This window comes from Oncorhynchus mykiss, chromosome 18, assembly GCF_057628025.1.
Source record: "Oncorhynchus mykiss isolate SJ-2025 chromosome 18, ASM5762802v1, whole genome shotgun sequence".
NCBI classification, from domain to species: Eukaryota; Metazoa; Chordata; class Actinopteri; order Salmoniformes; family Salmonidae; genus Oncorhynchus; species Oncorhynchus mykiss.
In genome coordinates, this window is record NC_143039.1 from 57,691,115 (window position 1) to 57,707,936 (window position 16,822).

A 16,822-nucleotide genomic window follows, 5' to 3' on the forward strand; every position below is an offset into this window, starting at 1 on the left:
CAAAGTCTGAGTTTGACTACTCTGGGCTAGAGCTGGGGTGTAAGGCCTCCAGACTGGTGGATGATATGTGTGTGCCTCAACCCTGCAGGAGTCCCCTGGCCCAGATGGAGGAGGAGAGGAGGGAGCACGTGACCAAGATGGAGAAGATGGAGATGGAAATGGAGCAGGTGTTTGAGATGAAGGTCAAGGAGAAGATCCAGAAGCTTAAAGACTCTGAGCTAGAGGTACAGGAACCTAACAGAACACCTTCACACCACTAAAACTCACTCACTCACCCCTTGTTTATTTATTAATGGAGCAATCTCACTTAAAAAAGACACCAGTTTGAATGGTTACATTTGTATGTTTTAATTAACAATGTATTCATAAAAAATAGATGCATCTAACGCACTCACTCAGACACACGAATATATCTCACACACACACACACACACACACACACTAGACTCCAGCCATGCAAATGGTGCAAACTGTCCTGTCTGCAGCTCCAGCGACGCCATGAGCAGATGAAGAAGAACCTGGAGGCCCAGCATAAGGAGCTGGAGGAGAAGAGACGCCAGCTGGAGGACGAGAAGCACAACTGGGAGGCACAGCAGAGGGTGCTGGAGCAACAGAAACTAGACGCATCCAGGTACAGCACGCTGCTACAACTCACATGAAGAAGACGGCCAACACGTACATTCCTATAGAACTATATTGCATGGAGTCAACCGTGAACAATTATTCAACCTGTTTTTTTCAGTGTCATATAATGCTGTATGTGTTTTTCTACACAAATCAAATCTAACTTTATTTGTCACATGCGCCGAATACAACAAGTGTAGACCTTACTGTGAAATGCTTACTTACAAGCCCTTAACCAACAGTGCAGTTCAAGAAGAGTAAAGAAAAGATTTACCAAATAAACTACAGTAAAAAGTAACACAATATTTTAACAATAACGAGGCTGTATACAGGGGGTACAGGTTAGAGGTCATTCGTACATGTAGGTGGGGGTAAAGCAACTATGCATAGTAGATAATAAACAGCGAGTAGCAGCAGTGTAAAAACAAAGGGGGGGGGGGGGGGGTCAATGTAAATAGTCCTGTGGCCATTTGATTAATTGTTCAGCAGTCTTATGGCTTGAGGATAGAAGCTGTTAAGGAGCCTTTTGGTCCCAGACTTGGTGCTCTGGTACCGCTTATCGTGCGGTAGCAAAGAGAACAGTCTATGACTAGGGCTTTCCTCCTCACCTCATCCTGTACCATCATAGAATATGATGGAAGGTTATTATTTTGGGAGAAACAAATGTGTCTCAAGGCTACACAGCGCAAGGGTACATAAACAAATGTGTCTCAAGGGTACACAGCGCAAGGGTACATAAACAAATGTGTCTCAAGGGTACACAGCGCAAGGGTACATAAACAAATGTGTCTCAAGGGTACACAGCGCAAGGGTACATAAACAAATGTGTCTCAAGGCTACACAGCGCAAGGGTACATAAACAAATGTGTCTCAAGGGTACACAGCGCAAGGGTACATAAACAAATGTGTCTCAAGGCTACACAGCGCAAGGGTACATAAACAAATGTGTCTCAAGGCTACACAGCGCAAGGGTACATAAACAAATGTGTCTCAAGGCTACACAGCGCAGCATATACTGCATACACAGCTCATTATAAAGAGCTCTGCCTCATAATCAATTTAGTAATCTGTCTCTCTTCCCTCTCCATCTCTTTTCTGCTCTCTCTCTCTCGCCCCTACAGAACCCTGGAAAAGAACAAAAAGAAGAAGATATTTTAAAAGTATTTCGGCAAGACCACCGTGTGACAATGTACTAGTTGCCAATTTACCAACCTGGACTGTCAGTTTGTCTGTCGACCAACAACCTGTTACTGTGTGTATGCATGGAGGAGCAGTGTGGTATGTCTGGGGGAAGTGGGTTCTACCTGGGGTCCTACATTAGACCCACTGTCACAGACATGCTCAGTCCTGGAAGGTGTCTCCTTTCTGTTCTCTCGCTCTCCTCCCCAAAGACCTTTCTTATTCTCCCTGAAATGGGCATGTTAGACTGTTGTACAATCATGTTTTTTGGTTCGCAGTTCTCAAGCACACGCAGTCCCACACGCACACAACAAAACACACAGGTATGAGCTATTTCATGATTTCAGAGACGATTTCCTTTTCTTTTTGAAACCCAGAATGCCACAAGACTTGCTTTCTTATCCTCTTTCTAGTTAGATGACCTTGGAGACAGACTGCACTGCTTTTCTCTTTCTAGATAGATGACCTTGGAGACAGACTGCACTGCTTTTCTCTTTCTAGTTAGATGACCTTGGAGACAGACTGCACTGCTTTTCTCTTTCTAGTTAGATGACCTTGGAGACAGACTGCACTGCTTTTCTCTTTCTAGTTAGATGACCTTGGAGACAGACTGCACTGCTTTTCTCTTTCTAGTTAGATGACCTTGGAGACAGACTGCACTGCTTTTCTCTTTCTAGATAGATGACCTTGGAGACAGACTGCACTGCTTTTCTCTTTCTAGATAGATGACCTTGGAGACAGACTGCACTGCTTTTCTCTTTCTAGATAGATGACCTTGGAGACAGACTGCACTGCTTTTCTCTTTCTAGATAGATGACCTTGGAGACTGCACGACTTTGTTGTAGTGTTCTATTTAACGCCAAATGACCAAACTGCGGAGTAGGAAGCTACACACCTCAGGCATTTTTCTTTTTATAACACTTTTAGTTATTTAGTTATTTAGTTATCGTTGTTATTTTTTGGCCCTCATCCAAAAATGTTATCCTCTTCCAATTCTTGTCATTTAAATCATCTAGCCATGGACCGCTGTGTATAACTTCAGTCATATTAGAAGGTTTCATTGCTGGTTATTTTGTCCTTTTTTCCCTCTCTCTCTATTATATTGGCCCTGCTACAGTAATCGTTACATTTTTCATTTTGTGTTTGTAGGCATTTCTCCATTCTGGTCTTTGAGGTTTACTGTGCATACTGAATTTCACTCCAGCTGCTACACAGTAGGCCCCCTTGACCAGGGCTGGGAAACCCTGTTTTAGAAGACGGTGGGGGAGGAAAGTTTGGTTGTTAACTCAATCGTTAACATAACCCTGATGTAGTTTACTTACAATGACCAATGACTGTAAACAGGTCTGTATTGACTGTAATAAACAACAATGGGGTTCCCTTCCCTTACATTTAACTCTGTTCATGTAATGCATCTCTTTATTTTTTATTTTTTATTTTTTTTATTGTAGTCATAATAAACTTGTGATGATACAACCCCAGTTGGTTTTATTGAAATAAGCGGAATCAAAGAAGCTTTTTGTTGAGATGGAAGTGAATTAGTGTGGTATGATGCTGCTTAGCTCGCCTTTGATTCCAGTTACAAGCCAAGAGCTGTCTTCGGCGTTATGTCCCCCACACCAAGATGCACGCTATATTTCACCAGCAGGGGGCAGTGAATAACTACTGACTCCACCATATCCCATACAACAGGGATCATCAACTACATTCAGCCACAGGCCCAATTGTTTTAGTTTTTTCTTGAGCAGGGGGTCCGGAACATAATTACAAATCATTTGCAGTCTACAAATTGACCACAAGAAGCCCAAGGAGATATTTGACATTATTTCAAACCTTTCTTACATTTTGTATACGATCACGTATCTATTATGTGTGGGAATAATTGGAACAGAATTCCACAATTTTAAATCACTTGGAGCTGATTTCCTGGTGTTTTTAGTCTTAGGTTCCAACAACGATATGTATATATTTTGTAATAATAAAATATAATGGCTCAGAACTTGGGGTGGCCAAATAAAATGACTGGGCTGTCAGTTGGGGAACCCTGCCATGCAGTCATAGGGCATATCTCAGGAGTTTACAGGCTGATTGATCAGTCTTATCACACACACTCTCTGTGCCCCGTCAACATTCTGCTCTTTAGACCTGATCATCTTGTCATGGTGTACTCCAGACCTGAATCCTCCTGAATAGACAAATGGACTCGAGAGTTCATTGAGGGAGATGGCAGATTACCTTTGACTTTTACCCACTTCAGGTGAAAGAGAGTGAAGGTAGAAGTAGGTAGGCTCTCACCTGATGTAAGTGGCAAGCAAGAATTCCTTGGTCGAGGAAATATAGTGCTTACTTAGCACATACTAATAGGCCTACAAGATAAAAATCAGTTGTGACTTGGACTAAATCTCGGGCATCTGAATAAACTTCGGAACCGTCCTGTTGGGATGGATGATTTTGAGACAAAATAATGAATCATTGGTAAGGTTTGACCTAAAATGGAGCAAGAGACAATGGTGATCTAGGAATTAGCTGATCGTAATAGTTCATCAGTAAAAGCCTGTCAATTGATATTGGGTCAACTGCAGACCGACACCCTTTGACACAGAAAGCTGTGTTGGCGTCGGTCCTTGGTGTCTGTCTGACCACATGATCCTAGCCAAGTCAAACTGGACAATGGTCAAGGTTCATTTCCTCGCTCTGTGCTCAGCACCCCTGGAGCCATGCGGTCCAGACTGAACATCCCTACTAACCAGGTTTTAGTAATGGCCATTGCACTAAGGGTACCGCCCAATTACTCCACTCAATGTCATTGGATGTAAGTTCAGTTGTGCCATAGTGCATTTTAATCACATACTGTATTGACCTGCTAGGGAGCTATGAAGAAACTGACAGATCTTCCTCAAACTTTCTATCATCTCTATTTATTGTCACCTTTGAGGTCCATTTAGTATAAGGCTCCCTAACTATTTACAGTGCCCCCATTCAGCTCTATGCCTCAGTGGAGTGGTTACTAATGCTAAACCACTCTCATCAGCAGTCTCTTGCTGCCTGGTCCATGGGAAACTGGATCCAATCTTTCTTACATAACACTACGACGCTTCAATTTATTTTCGCTGTCCACACCGCTCAGTGCTTTTCTCTAGTCTATCACCCCTGAGACCTCCTTCCTGCCAAATACTGTTCCATAGCTGGTGAAACACAGGAGGCTCTTGCTAAATGCAGTCCTCTGACTTGGCTTGCAGTGTTTGTTCTGCGAAATTGCTCATTTTGACGATGACCTTTGTTTTTGGAGCTCTGTGTGTGTGTGGTGTGCTGGAGTGGGTCCAAGCAGACAGCCTGCGGAGGGAGAAGATTTCACACTGTGGCTGTCAACGTGTTTGAGCTTTTTTCTTTGTGTGGCTTGGACAAGGCAACACAAACACACACTGTGTGACACACACGCACAGTACACACATTTTTACATATTACATTTTAGTAATTTAACAGACGCTCTTATACAGAGCGACTTACAGTTAGTGCATTAATCTTAAGATAGCTAGGTGAGACCCACATCACAGGCATAGTAGGTCATTTATTCCTCGAAGTAGTAGCTATCAGTGCTCGTGGGAGGGGGGGGTGATGTGTGGATTATTTAACCCCCTAAAGTTGATGTCTGTGCCACAGTGGAAATCTAAATAGCATTTATTTTAAATCCCCATAAAAATCTGTCAATTTCAGATAGAGATGTTTTTTTGTTGTTGCTTTGTATGCAAAAGTGCGACATCAGCCTACAGTATGTTGCACTTCCGCACCTGTGGTGAAAGGTGACCGAGCTAGAGTGGTGTTTGTCAAACCATGGGACATGCCAAAAATGTGGTCTTCTCATAAAATCGTATGTAGCGTCCGAACGGTTTGTCCTACAAACTACACTGAACAACAATATAAACACATGGAAAGTGTTGGGCCCATGTTTTATGAGCTGAAATAAAATATCCCAGAAATTGACCATACCAACAAAAGCTTATTTCTGTCAAAGGTTTGTGCACAAATTTGTTTGCATCCATGTTAGTGAGCAATTTTCATTTGCCAAGATGATCAATCCACCTGACTGGTGTGGCATATCAAGAAGCTGATTAAACAGTATGATCATTACACAGGTGCCCCTTGTGCTGGGGACAATAAAAGGCCAATTTAAAATATGCAGTTTTGTCACACAACATAATGCCACAGATGTCAATTATGAGGGAGCGTGCAATTGGCATGCTGACTGCAGATTTGTCCACTGAAGCGGTTGCCTCCAACGTAATTTTAGAGAATTTGGCAGTACGTCCAACCGATCTCACAACTGCAGACCACGTGTAACCACGCCAGCCCAGGACCTCCACATCAGGCTTCTTCACCTCGGGATCGTCTGAGACCAGCCACCCAGACGGATGATGAAACTGTGGATTTGCACAACCTGATGAATTTCTGCTCAAACTGTCAGAAACTGTCACGGGGAAGCTCATCTGCGTGCTCGTCGTCCTCACTAGGGTCTTGACCTGACTGCAGTTTGTCGTCATAACCAATTTCAGTGGGAAAATACTCACCTTCGATGACCATTGGCAAGCTGGAGAAGTATGCTCTACCCAGATGAATTGTGGTTTCGTGTGGGTGAGCGGTTTGCTGATGTCAATGTTCTGAACAGAGTGCCCCATGGTGGTGGGGTTATGGTATGGATAGGCATAAACTGCAGACAGGGAACACAATTGCATTTGACAATTTGAATGCACAGATTACTGTGTTGAGATCCCGAGGCCCATTGTCGTGCCCTTCATCCGCCACCATCACCTCAGGTCTTCCATGCCCTGCATACTCACCAGACATGTCACCCATTGAGCATGTTTGGGATGCTCTGGATCGACATGTACGACAGCGTGTTCCAGTTCCCGACAATATCCAGCAACTTCTCTTAGCCATTGAAGAGGAGTGGGACAATATTCCTCAGGCAACAATCAACAGCCTGATCAACTCTATGTGAAGGAGATGTCGCGCTGCATGAGGCAAATGGTGGTCATATCAGATACTGACTGTTTTGCTCTAGGACACCCACAGGCCTCACAATACTCGTCTGAAGGTCCCCCGGTACCATTTGAAAAAATGAATGGAAACTGTTTAGTGCCAAAAATAAGGGTTCAAATACGTCAAGATGTTTTAATGTTTCCTCATCTTTCTTATATCTATCAGATATTGGACATATACTTCAGAACAAACTTCCTTTAGACGTTTTTTTGGGGGGGGGACTATCTGTTGTTCCATGTAGGGAATATGTTATTCAATGTGTTTGGATGGGCTAGCAGAAGTAAGGCCAAAAAACATTTTTCATAAAATATTTGTATTATATTTTCGGGATACTTCAAGGGGTATTACAATTCTAAATCAAATAGCTAAATGATCATTGGTCTGATCTCCTTAAAACAATCCCATATAGCTTAGTAGACTCCCCCCGGCCCTCCAAAGGTGCTGTCCCACCTATGCACTCACACTGGTCCCTTCCAGTGCTGGTGGCTTGTCATTCAGTACAGAGGGAAGATTAGGGTTCTGCCCAAACACTAGCTGGCATGGGCAGTGACTCTGCTGTCCTAGCTTCAGGGGGAAGCTGGTTCCACCATTGAGGTGCCAGGACAGAGAAGAGCTTTGACTGGGCTGAGCGGGAGCTGCCCTCTCGTAGGTGTGGGAGGGCCAAGAGACAAGAGGTGGCAGAACGGAGGTGCTCGGGTTGGGTTGTCAGGTTTTAGCATAGCTAGAAGGTAGGGAGGGACAGTTCCTCTTGCTGCTCCGTATGCAAGAACAGTGGTCTTGTAGTGGATGCGAGATTGGAAGCCGGTGGAGTGTGTGAGAAGAGTGGGGTGACATGGGAGAACTTTGGAAGGTTGAAAACCAAGCGGGCTGCAGTGTTCTGGGTAAGTGCAAGGGTTTGATGGTACAAGCAGGGAGCCCAGAAAACACACACAGTGCACTCACTAGGTGTGCCACACTCTCGTTGTGTCACACAATAGGGTAACACAGCAGTACGTTAGTCTAACGGGCCTCTCAGTTTTGGACCCACTAAGGGATCAGGGGCCAGATTCTATTTTGTATGTGGGTCTGCACTGTTTCACCACCTGTGGTCTCTGCCACCATGGAGACGGGCCTTTTGTTAGCCAGAATCCCATTACGTCATTGGACCAGACAATGATTGTGTCTGTGTATCTTTGTGCATCTATGGCTACATTTACACAGGCATCCCAATTCTGATATTTTTTTCTGAAAAAGATCTTATGTGAAAAGATCTGATGTGATTGGTCAAAATACCTATTGGTGGGACAAAGATCAGAAATGGACTGCCTGTGTAAACAGCCTATGTGTGTACCTGTCTCCAAAGCCACTTAGTTGGTGAGTGCGTACATTTTTATTATGTTGACCCCTGCGGGAATTGAACCCACTACCTTGGCAGTGCTAGCACCAGTCTTGCCTACTAAGACAGACTTCGTATACGTGTCTGTGTCCACATGGGCAAGTTAGTTTATGTGGTGATATGATCAGAGTAATTGAGAGAAGTTGGATAGGGGCCAAGAAGAGAAAATGTTGGTTGTGATCTGGTCATGCTACAGCTCCATGCTCGACAGGTCAGAGCCTTGGCAGCCTCAGCTAGAGTGAGTCAATATTGGCAAAGAAGTGGCATGGAATAGAGCACAGGGTTACTGGTAGGGGAAACAGGATCCTCGACATGACTGTCATCACTGCGTGATAGCTACATCTTTACAGCTGTTTTTGGCTGTGACCACTTTATTATGTTATCCTTTTGTGAATTCATGCTGTTTTGGTACATCTTGTTTTGTGTTTTTTATCCATCTGTAGACATCAGACAGCTTTATTACCTGTTGGTGTTTTCTCAGTGATTACGACCTCCTCGGTATTGCCAAATAAGAACAGGGTTCAAGTAAAGGTGGAAGTGTTTTGACTTTGAGCCATGCCATGAAACACTCTGATGCTATATAAAGAGGTGTGATGGGAACAGCGCATGCATGGCTTTCCCCATCAGTACTGGTGGTGGAACCATACCGGTGTATGCTGCATGGCACTCAGACATCTTCCTGTCTACAGCTTCCAGGGGAGGCCTACATTTGCTGAATAAGGTGTGCTTAGAGCAGGGCTAGAGCAAAAGCCTGCATACACAGTTCCAAAGGGGAATTCCACTGCTTTGTTATGCTGAACCCTCACAGCATAACATCCACATTGCTTTTTATTAAGACTTCTAACATTCTAACAAAACACTAAGTGTTGTACAGCTCTGTTACATAGTTCAGAACTTGTTATACAGTTTGACAGCTTATCTGTCACCACCTTTATGTAGCCAGAGATGAAATCCAACATAATCCCCTTTTGGCTAATCTAAAATGCTAATGAGATGCTAATGAAATCAGAGGAGAAAAAAACCTGCCGTGGAGAGAACCAGAATGGTATTACTTAGCCTGGTTGTCCATTTAAACTGGCCACAATGCATCATGTTATGTAAAACTCTGACCACCTTCAGCACCTCTCTCTCATTGGTTGTTCTGTTGTCTGCATATTTCTATTTGACCAGAGAGGGAAGAAATGGGGCCTAGCTAATTTATTTCAGTTTTAGAGAGAATGAGAGAGCGAGAGAGACTGGAAGCTGTGGGCTATTTTAACCTTTGAAATACACATTTATATTCTATCCCTGCTTGCAGTGCACCCATACAGTGGGGAGAACAAGTTTGCAGGTTTTCCTACTTACAAAGCATATAGAGGTCTGTAATTTTTATCATAGATAAAAATCCAGAAAATCACATTGTACGATTTTTAAGTAATTAATTAGCATTTTATTGCATGACATAAGTATTTGATCACCTACCAACCAGTAAGAATTCCAGCTCTCACAGACTTGTTAGTTTTTCTTTAAGAAGCCCTCCTGTTTTCCACTCATTACCTGTATTAACTGCACCTGTTTGAACTCGTTACCTGTATAAAAGACACCTGTCCACACACTCAATCAAACAGACTCCAACCTCTCCACAATGGCCAAAACCAGAGAGCTGTGTAAGGACATCAGGGTTAAAATTGTAGACCTGCACAAGGCTGGGATGGGCTACAGGACAATAGGCAAGCAGCTTGGTGAGAAAGCAACAACTGTTGCCGCAATTATTAGAAAATGGAAGAAGTTCAAGATGACGGTCAATCACCCTCAGTCTGGGGCTCCATGCAAGATCTCACCTCGTGGGGCATCAATGATCATAAGGAAGGTGAGGGATCAGCCCAGAACTACACGGCAGGACCTGGTCAATGACCTGAAGAGAGCTGGGACCACAGTCTCAAAGAAAACCATTAGTAACACATTATGCCGTCATGCATTCAAATCCTGCAGCGCACGCAAGGTCCCCCTGCTCAAGCCAGCGCATGTCCTGGCCCGTCTGAAGTTTGCCAATGACCATCTGGATGATCCAGAGAGAAGGTCATGTGGTCTGATAAGACAAAAATAGAGCTTTTTGGTCTAAATTCCACTCGCCGTGTTTGGAGGAAGAAGAAGGATGAGTACAACCCCAAGAACACCATCCCAACCGTGAAGCATGGAGGTGGAAACTTCATTCTTTGGGGATGCTTTTCTGCAAAGGGAACAGGACAATTGCACCGTATTGAGGGGAGGATGGAAGCGGCCATGTATCGCGAGATCTTGGCCAACAACCTCCTTCCCTCATGTAAGAGCAATGAAGATGGGTCGTGGCTGGGTATTCCAGCATGACAATGACCCGAAACACACAGCCAGGGCAACTAAGGAGTGGCTCCGTAAAAAGCATCTCAAGGTCCTGGAGTGGCCTGGCCAGTCTCCAGACCTGAACCCAATAGAAAATCGTTGGAGGGAGCTGAAAGTCCGTATTGCCCAGCAACAGCCCCGAAACCTGAAGGATCTGGAGAAGGTCTGTATGGAGGAGTGTACCAAAATCCATGCTTCAGTGTGTGCAAACCTGGTCAAGAACTACAGAAAACGTATGATCTCTCTAATTGCAAACAAAGGTTTCTGTACCAAATATTAAGTTCTGCTTTTCTGATGTATCAAATACTTATGTCATGCAATATAATGCAAATCAATTACTTAAAAATCATACATATGATCATATGTGATTTTCTGGATTTTTGTTTTAGATTCCGTCTCTCACAGTAGAAGTGTACCTATGATAAAAAATGACAGACCTCTACATGCTTTGTAAGTAGGAAAACCTGCAAAATCGGCAGTGTATCAAATACTTGTTCTCCCCACTGTATCTGTGTATTATATTTACTGAAAATAAATTAAGTGTTGTAACACTATTTGAAATGCAAAACTGAGAACACATAGGGCCCTCTGTGACCAACATGGAGACAGGTTTGAGTATTATTTGTTGAAGTGTCTGTGTAAAAAAATATATTACACATATTGTTTTATATTATTATAGTCATCTATTACATCTTATATCTCAACTTTAGTTTTAATAATAGCTTATTTTGTAGAAGAGAAAAGATAAATATCATCATCATGCACACTTCTCCTTTTCATAAAGAGCACCTACATGTGAGTTGCTACCTTGTTTGAGTTTTTTCACCAACTCAATGAAAATAAATCCTGTGTACCACTTGTGTAACCAGAGGTGTCAAACATAAACCAATAGATCAGGAGTTTTAATAGGGTTTTGATGTGGATTAAGTGTTTTATAACCCGTTGTAATATTCCTTATAACACAAAGGGATTATATTAGTCTTCATTTTACATGTGAAAGGCTGTATTGAGAGCTCTTCTCTCTTTAGATTGTAACCATTTTAAGCATGTATTATAATGTAAAGTAGATCAATTGAGTCAGATCTGAAGTCCTCTTCAAGGACACAGTAAAACATGTGGACTGAAAAGGGGTTAGCGCCACGCCCCCCTGGTGTGATGACGAGACCAGCTGGCGTTTAACGCGAACACTGTGCTGCAGCACCAGCACGCCACCGGCTAGTTCCTCTAGGCAAGCTGACCGGTGTGGACGGTACCTGAATATTCAGCAAGGACAGGCTTCATGATAAAAATGGAGTGACAGACCGCTAAACGACTAAAGAATTGGACCTGCAGTTTTGTGCGTATTTTCTGACTATTTTAATCCCGAAAAAACAAACACACGGTACAACATACTACGGCTCATATGTCTGTCTAAATTAGTAGAACTGTCACATCTACAACTGTCTTGCATGTCTGAGCAGGAGTCAATCAATCACACTGTAGGCTACTTTTACACGTTGTACGCCTGCTGCTGTGGTGCTGCTGCCTTCGCCGCTCTGTCCGGTCTACCCGTGGTCTAGACTGTTCCAAGCCCCGGTGGATTGACCTGCCAACTGAGCCGCAGCCATGGGAGGGAATTTGGGGTGCCACCGTTCGATCCCCAAAGACCCGACGGATTTCAACAACAGCAAGCGCAAGTTTAGCGCCGCGTGTAACTTCAGCCACATCCTCGTGAACCAAGAGCGGTTGAATATCAACACGGCCACCGAGGAGGAGCTGATGACTCTACCAGGAGTGAACCGCACGGTAGCGCAGAATATCGTGGAGTACCGGAACTGCATTGCGGGGTTTAAAAAGGTAGAGGACTTGGCTCTCGTGAGCGGAGTCGGTGCCGGCAAACTGGAGATCATCAGACTGGAAATATGCGTCTCGAGCAGGACGAGTTCGTCCCAACACTCACCGTCGTCTCTGCGTAAAGACTTCGAGCCCCATCTGTCATGCACAGGTATGAACATCAACACCGCCACACCGGCGCAGTTCATGAGCATCCGTGGAATCACGGATAAAATAGCGAAGAACATAGTAGAATACCGGATGGAAAACGGTCCGTTTAAAAGCATCGAAGACTTGGTGAGGGTCAATCACATAAACTCATCTTTATTGGACAAAATTCGCTTTCAAGTGTTCGTAGAGCGTTCCAGAACACCTTCCACCAATACCAACGGGGGGTTGGCATACACTACCAAGTCTCACCCGAGCCCCACATCATTCAGTCTCCGGAGTGAAGACATGGAGCTTCCACCCGGGGGGCCGACTCTGATCACTTCTGTGCGGCCCAACGTGGAGCCTCCGTCGGGGATGCGGGACGGGAAAGCGGTGGTCAGGGTGGCTACCTGGAACCTCCAGAACTGTTCTTGTGAAAAGGCCAACAACCCGGGCGTCAAAGAGGTCGTGTGTATGACATTGCTTGAAAACGAGTAAGTATTGATCTGGACCCTACTGACAAACGGTCCACTTTATAGATGTAAATTGTCCATTATACATTGTAGATTATGTGCCAATGTATGGTGATCAAATCATTTCACTTCCACCGAATACAACAGGTGTGTGTACCTTACTGTGAAATATTTAGGCCCTTAACCAAAACGCAGTTCAGGAAATAGTTAATTTTATTTTGTCAATATTTTCTTAACACAATAACAGTAAAGAGGCTATGTACAGGTTAGTTAAGGTCATTTGTACATTGTAGGTAGGGGTAAAGGGACTGTGCATAGATATTAAACAAAGAGTAGCAGCAGTGTAAAAACGTGTTGTGGGGTGGGTGTCAATGTAACTAGTCCGAGTGGCCAGTTGATTAATTGTTCAGCAGTCTTATGGCTTGGTGGTAGGAGACTTTTGGACCTAGACTTGGCACGTCGGTACCTAGACTTGGCACGTCGGTACCTAGACTTGGCACGTCGGTACCTAGACTTGGCACGTCGGTACCTAGACTTGGCACGTCGGTACCTGGACCTAGACTTGGCACGTCGGTAGCGCTTGCCATGCGGTAGCTGAGAGAAGTCTGACTTGGATGTTCCATCTGTGCTAAAAAAAGTGGACATGCGAAACATGGCCTGTGCATGACATGACACCTGTAATCCAAATAGATTTGTTAGATAAGGGAAGTGCTTGTCACTTGTTTTGTGTCCCTGGGGGAAAACACATCTGCAGGTGGTAGAGAACAATCACACTGTTGGATTAACTAATGTAGCCTGTCTGGACACTCCTAAATGAGGTCCTGCCAGGTGAACACCTATCACAGACCAGGTAAACTGTGTTAAGGGATAGAGCAGTCTGACCCGTAGTCTCGTTAGAAAGCCAGACCCTTAACTCACCACTGTGTTCAGCTTTATTTATAGATCGGAGACGATCAATCGTTGAGTGTTTGGTCTTCGGTGGCTTTGATTGTCCCCAAGGCTACTCACAGAGACGTTCATGAACTCTCACTCTCTCCCTCTGTGGGCAGTGGGTGTGACTTCCCCAGTGGACTCAGTGCCTTAGCACTGTGTGTGTTTAACACTGAACACAAATATTAACGCAACATATAAAGTGTTGGTTTCATGAGCTGAAATAAAAGATCAGATATTCCATATGTACAAAAATATTATCTGTCAAATGTTGTTCACAGATATGTTTACATCCCTGTTAGTGAGCATTTCTCATTTGCCAAGATAATCCATCCACCTGACAGGTGTGGCATATCAAGAAGCTGATTAAACAGCATGATCATTACACAGGTTCACCTTGTGCTGGGGACAGTAAAAGACCACTCTAAAAATTAGCAGTTTTGTCACACAACACAATGCCACTTTTTAAAGTAATTTGTGACGACAGATACATGTCTGTATTCCCAGTCATGTGAAATCCATAGATTAGGGCCTCATTTATTTATTTCAATGGACTGATTTCTGATTTCACATGAACTGTAACACAGTAAAATCAATGAAAATGTTGCATTTATATTTTTGTTCAATATAGTTCAGTGGTTGTTTTATATAATCCCCAGACCAGGACAGTGTGATGCAGCAGTGAGTCTAGAATGTCTTTCTGGGCCTCCTCATTGAGAGGTGGACACATTCCGCCTGGTGGTGTTAGGACACCGACACAAACACACACTGTGTGTTACAGACTGAAACTATCCCTGGTGTTAAGACTGAAACGCAGTGGCGGCTTCTGATTGGCTGAATACCCGCGGTGCAAGGTGGTTGCAGTTAATAACAAAGCAGCATGACAGATATGATGCCAAGTTTTCAAACTACTGCTAGTTTCTCTGAGAAGATGTGTGTGTATGAACCTATTTAACTTTTTCATGTCAAACCAAATGACCACTGCAGCAGATGGTGACACTGTTTTGAACAGATTAGATTATACTATTATGAACGAACAACCAGTTTACGAATGAGTGCACCAGGGAGAAAGCAATAAGCATGCAGATGCAATAAGTGAAAACACATGCTCTAACTGGGGATAGCGAGCTAACATTTTACAGTGCATGATGCGCTAGCCAGTTAACTTTCATTCTGAAATAACTTCAAATTCCCGAGTTAGCCAGATATTAGATTAGGAAGCTCCCATGCCAATTTCAAGTCGAACTAGCAAGTAAGCTACCAGCTAGCTACACTGAGTGTACACAACATTAAGAACGTTTTCCTAATATTGAGTTGCACCCCCCCTTTTGCCCTCAGAACAGCCTCAATTCTTCAGGGCATGGACTCTATTGAAAGCGTTCCACATGGATGCTGGCCCTTATTGACTCTCATGCTAACCACAGTTGTATCAATTTGTCTGGATGTCCTTTGGGTGGTGGGCCATTCTTGATACACACGGGAAGCTGTTGAGTGTGTGAACCCAACTGGTGCGCCTTGGCACCTACTACCATACCCAATTCAAAGGCACCTACAAATTTTGTCTTGCCCATTCACCCTCTGAATGGCACACATACACAATCCAGGTGGCATCAATAAGGGGTAATCGCATTCACCTGGTCTGTCAAAGAAAGAATTCCTCAGTGTATCTATTTTTTTTAAATAAAAAGATGTTTACAATTGGTAAAAAAAACAATCACAGGTGAGGCGCCGCCCCTTGTGTGCAGGTTGCCGCTACTGAAGCTACTTCGATCAGTCAAGCATGTTATGGTAATTTTGGCACCTATAGTCAAATCTTCCGCGTGGTCCCAAATCCAGTCTCACGAGAGTACTGTCATCATGCATACAGCACATGATCCTCGTGTCTGTCACTTAATGCAAGAAAGAACACCAAATATAATACTGCCCCACCCTAGTCTCAAACAGTACAGTCTCTCTCTCACACACGCACACACACACAGTTGTGTTTTACTCACTTTGTGGGGAGACAATTGGTTCCCATTAAAAATCATTTTTTGTGACCTTAACACCAAACCCTTAAATTTATCCCTAATTCTAAACCAAAACACAACCCCTAAGCCTAAAAATAGCAAATTAGTTTGATTACTATTCTTGAGGACTTCTGGTCCCCACAAGTATAGTTAAACGTGTGTGTGTGTGTGTGTGTGTGTACACATATGTATGTAAAAGTCCTACAGGCACAGCAATCAGAGAAAACAAAGCCCTTTCCAATGATTGACCAGCTTTAGCACAGTACTTTGACCCCAGGTACTTCTCTTCCTCCTCTGTACTGTTTGTATGTGCATGTTCTTTCTAAAGCGGTGATACTTCCCCTGGCTGTCTCTCCCTCTTCCTGTGTTCTGTCAGACTATAGGTGAGTGTTATGGCTGGGGACATTGAGGCACAGGGCGGGAGGAAGGTGGAGGGAGAGGGATAATAAGGGGAGAGGAGGTGGAGGGGAATGGAGAGAAATGGAGTTGTCTGTTTGCTTAGCGCTCAGCTGTGGAGCAAAATATCACATGTTATCACATACTTGAGTTTACAATACAAGCTGGGGCGTGTTGTTTTGGCCTGCCTCCAGCTAGCACAGGGAGCGAGTTACTGGAGTTCAATGAACTCCGCTCTGCACCACACGGAATCAAAGGTCAAACCGACAGACCATTGGCCACCAGCCAGCCTGACACAGTCTTGGGGGAAAAGACCCCCCCCCCCCTCCAATTATTTGTACTCAGTTGAGTACTGCCACTCCCATCCCCTGGCTGAGGGAACAAGGAAGCGGTTTCACCACGCTGACTAGCTAGCTAGCTGCGAGAGGGAAGTTACTCTTGGCGAGCAGGGAGTATGGTTATAACAGTTCAACAGTACA

The 16,822-nt window shown here is 44.0% G+C and overlaps 2 protein-coding genes across 6 annotated transcripts in view; both read left to right on the forward strand.

Annotated features, from left to right (window-relative positions):
* The window catches only part of LOC110496429 (septin-7), a 46,091-nt gene extending 42,812 nt beyond the window's left edge, over positions 1-3,279 (forward strand). For all 4 annotated transcript variants that reach the window (XM_090208862.1, XM_090208863.1, XM_036953010.2 and 1 more), the window contains 3 exons: positions 89-224; positions 486-631; positions 1,746-3,279. In XM_090208862.1, coding sequence (XP_090064988.1) covers positions 89-224; positions 486-631; positions 1,746-1,782 — 319 coding nt within the window. In that variant the 3' untranslated portion in view covers positions 1,783-3,279. The remainder of the gene's footprint in view (positions 1-88; positions 225-485; positions 632-1,745) is intronic.
* Positions 3,280-11,724: 8,445 nt separating this feature from the next.
* LOC110496430 (endonuclease/exonuclease/phosphatase family domain-containing protein 1) overlaps positions 11,725-16,822 on the forward strand; it is a 36,588-nt gene continuing 31,490 nt past the window's right edge. For both annotated transcript variants that reach the window (XR_016488560.1, XM_021572328.3), the window contains exon 1: positions 11,725-13,029. Coding sequence is in view for 1 of the 2 variants with exons in the window: in XM_021572328.3 (XP_021428003.1) it covers positions 12,179-13,029 (851 nt within the window). In the remaining variant the exon portion in view is untranslated. The remainder of the gene's footprint in view (positions 13,030-16,822) is intronic.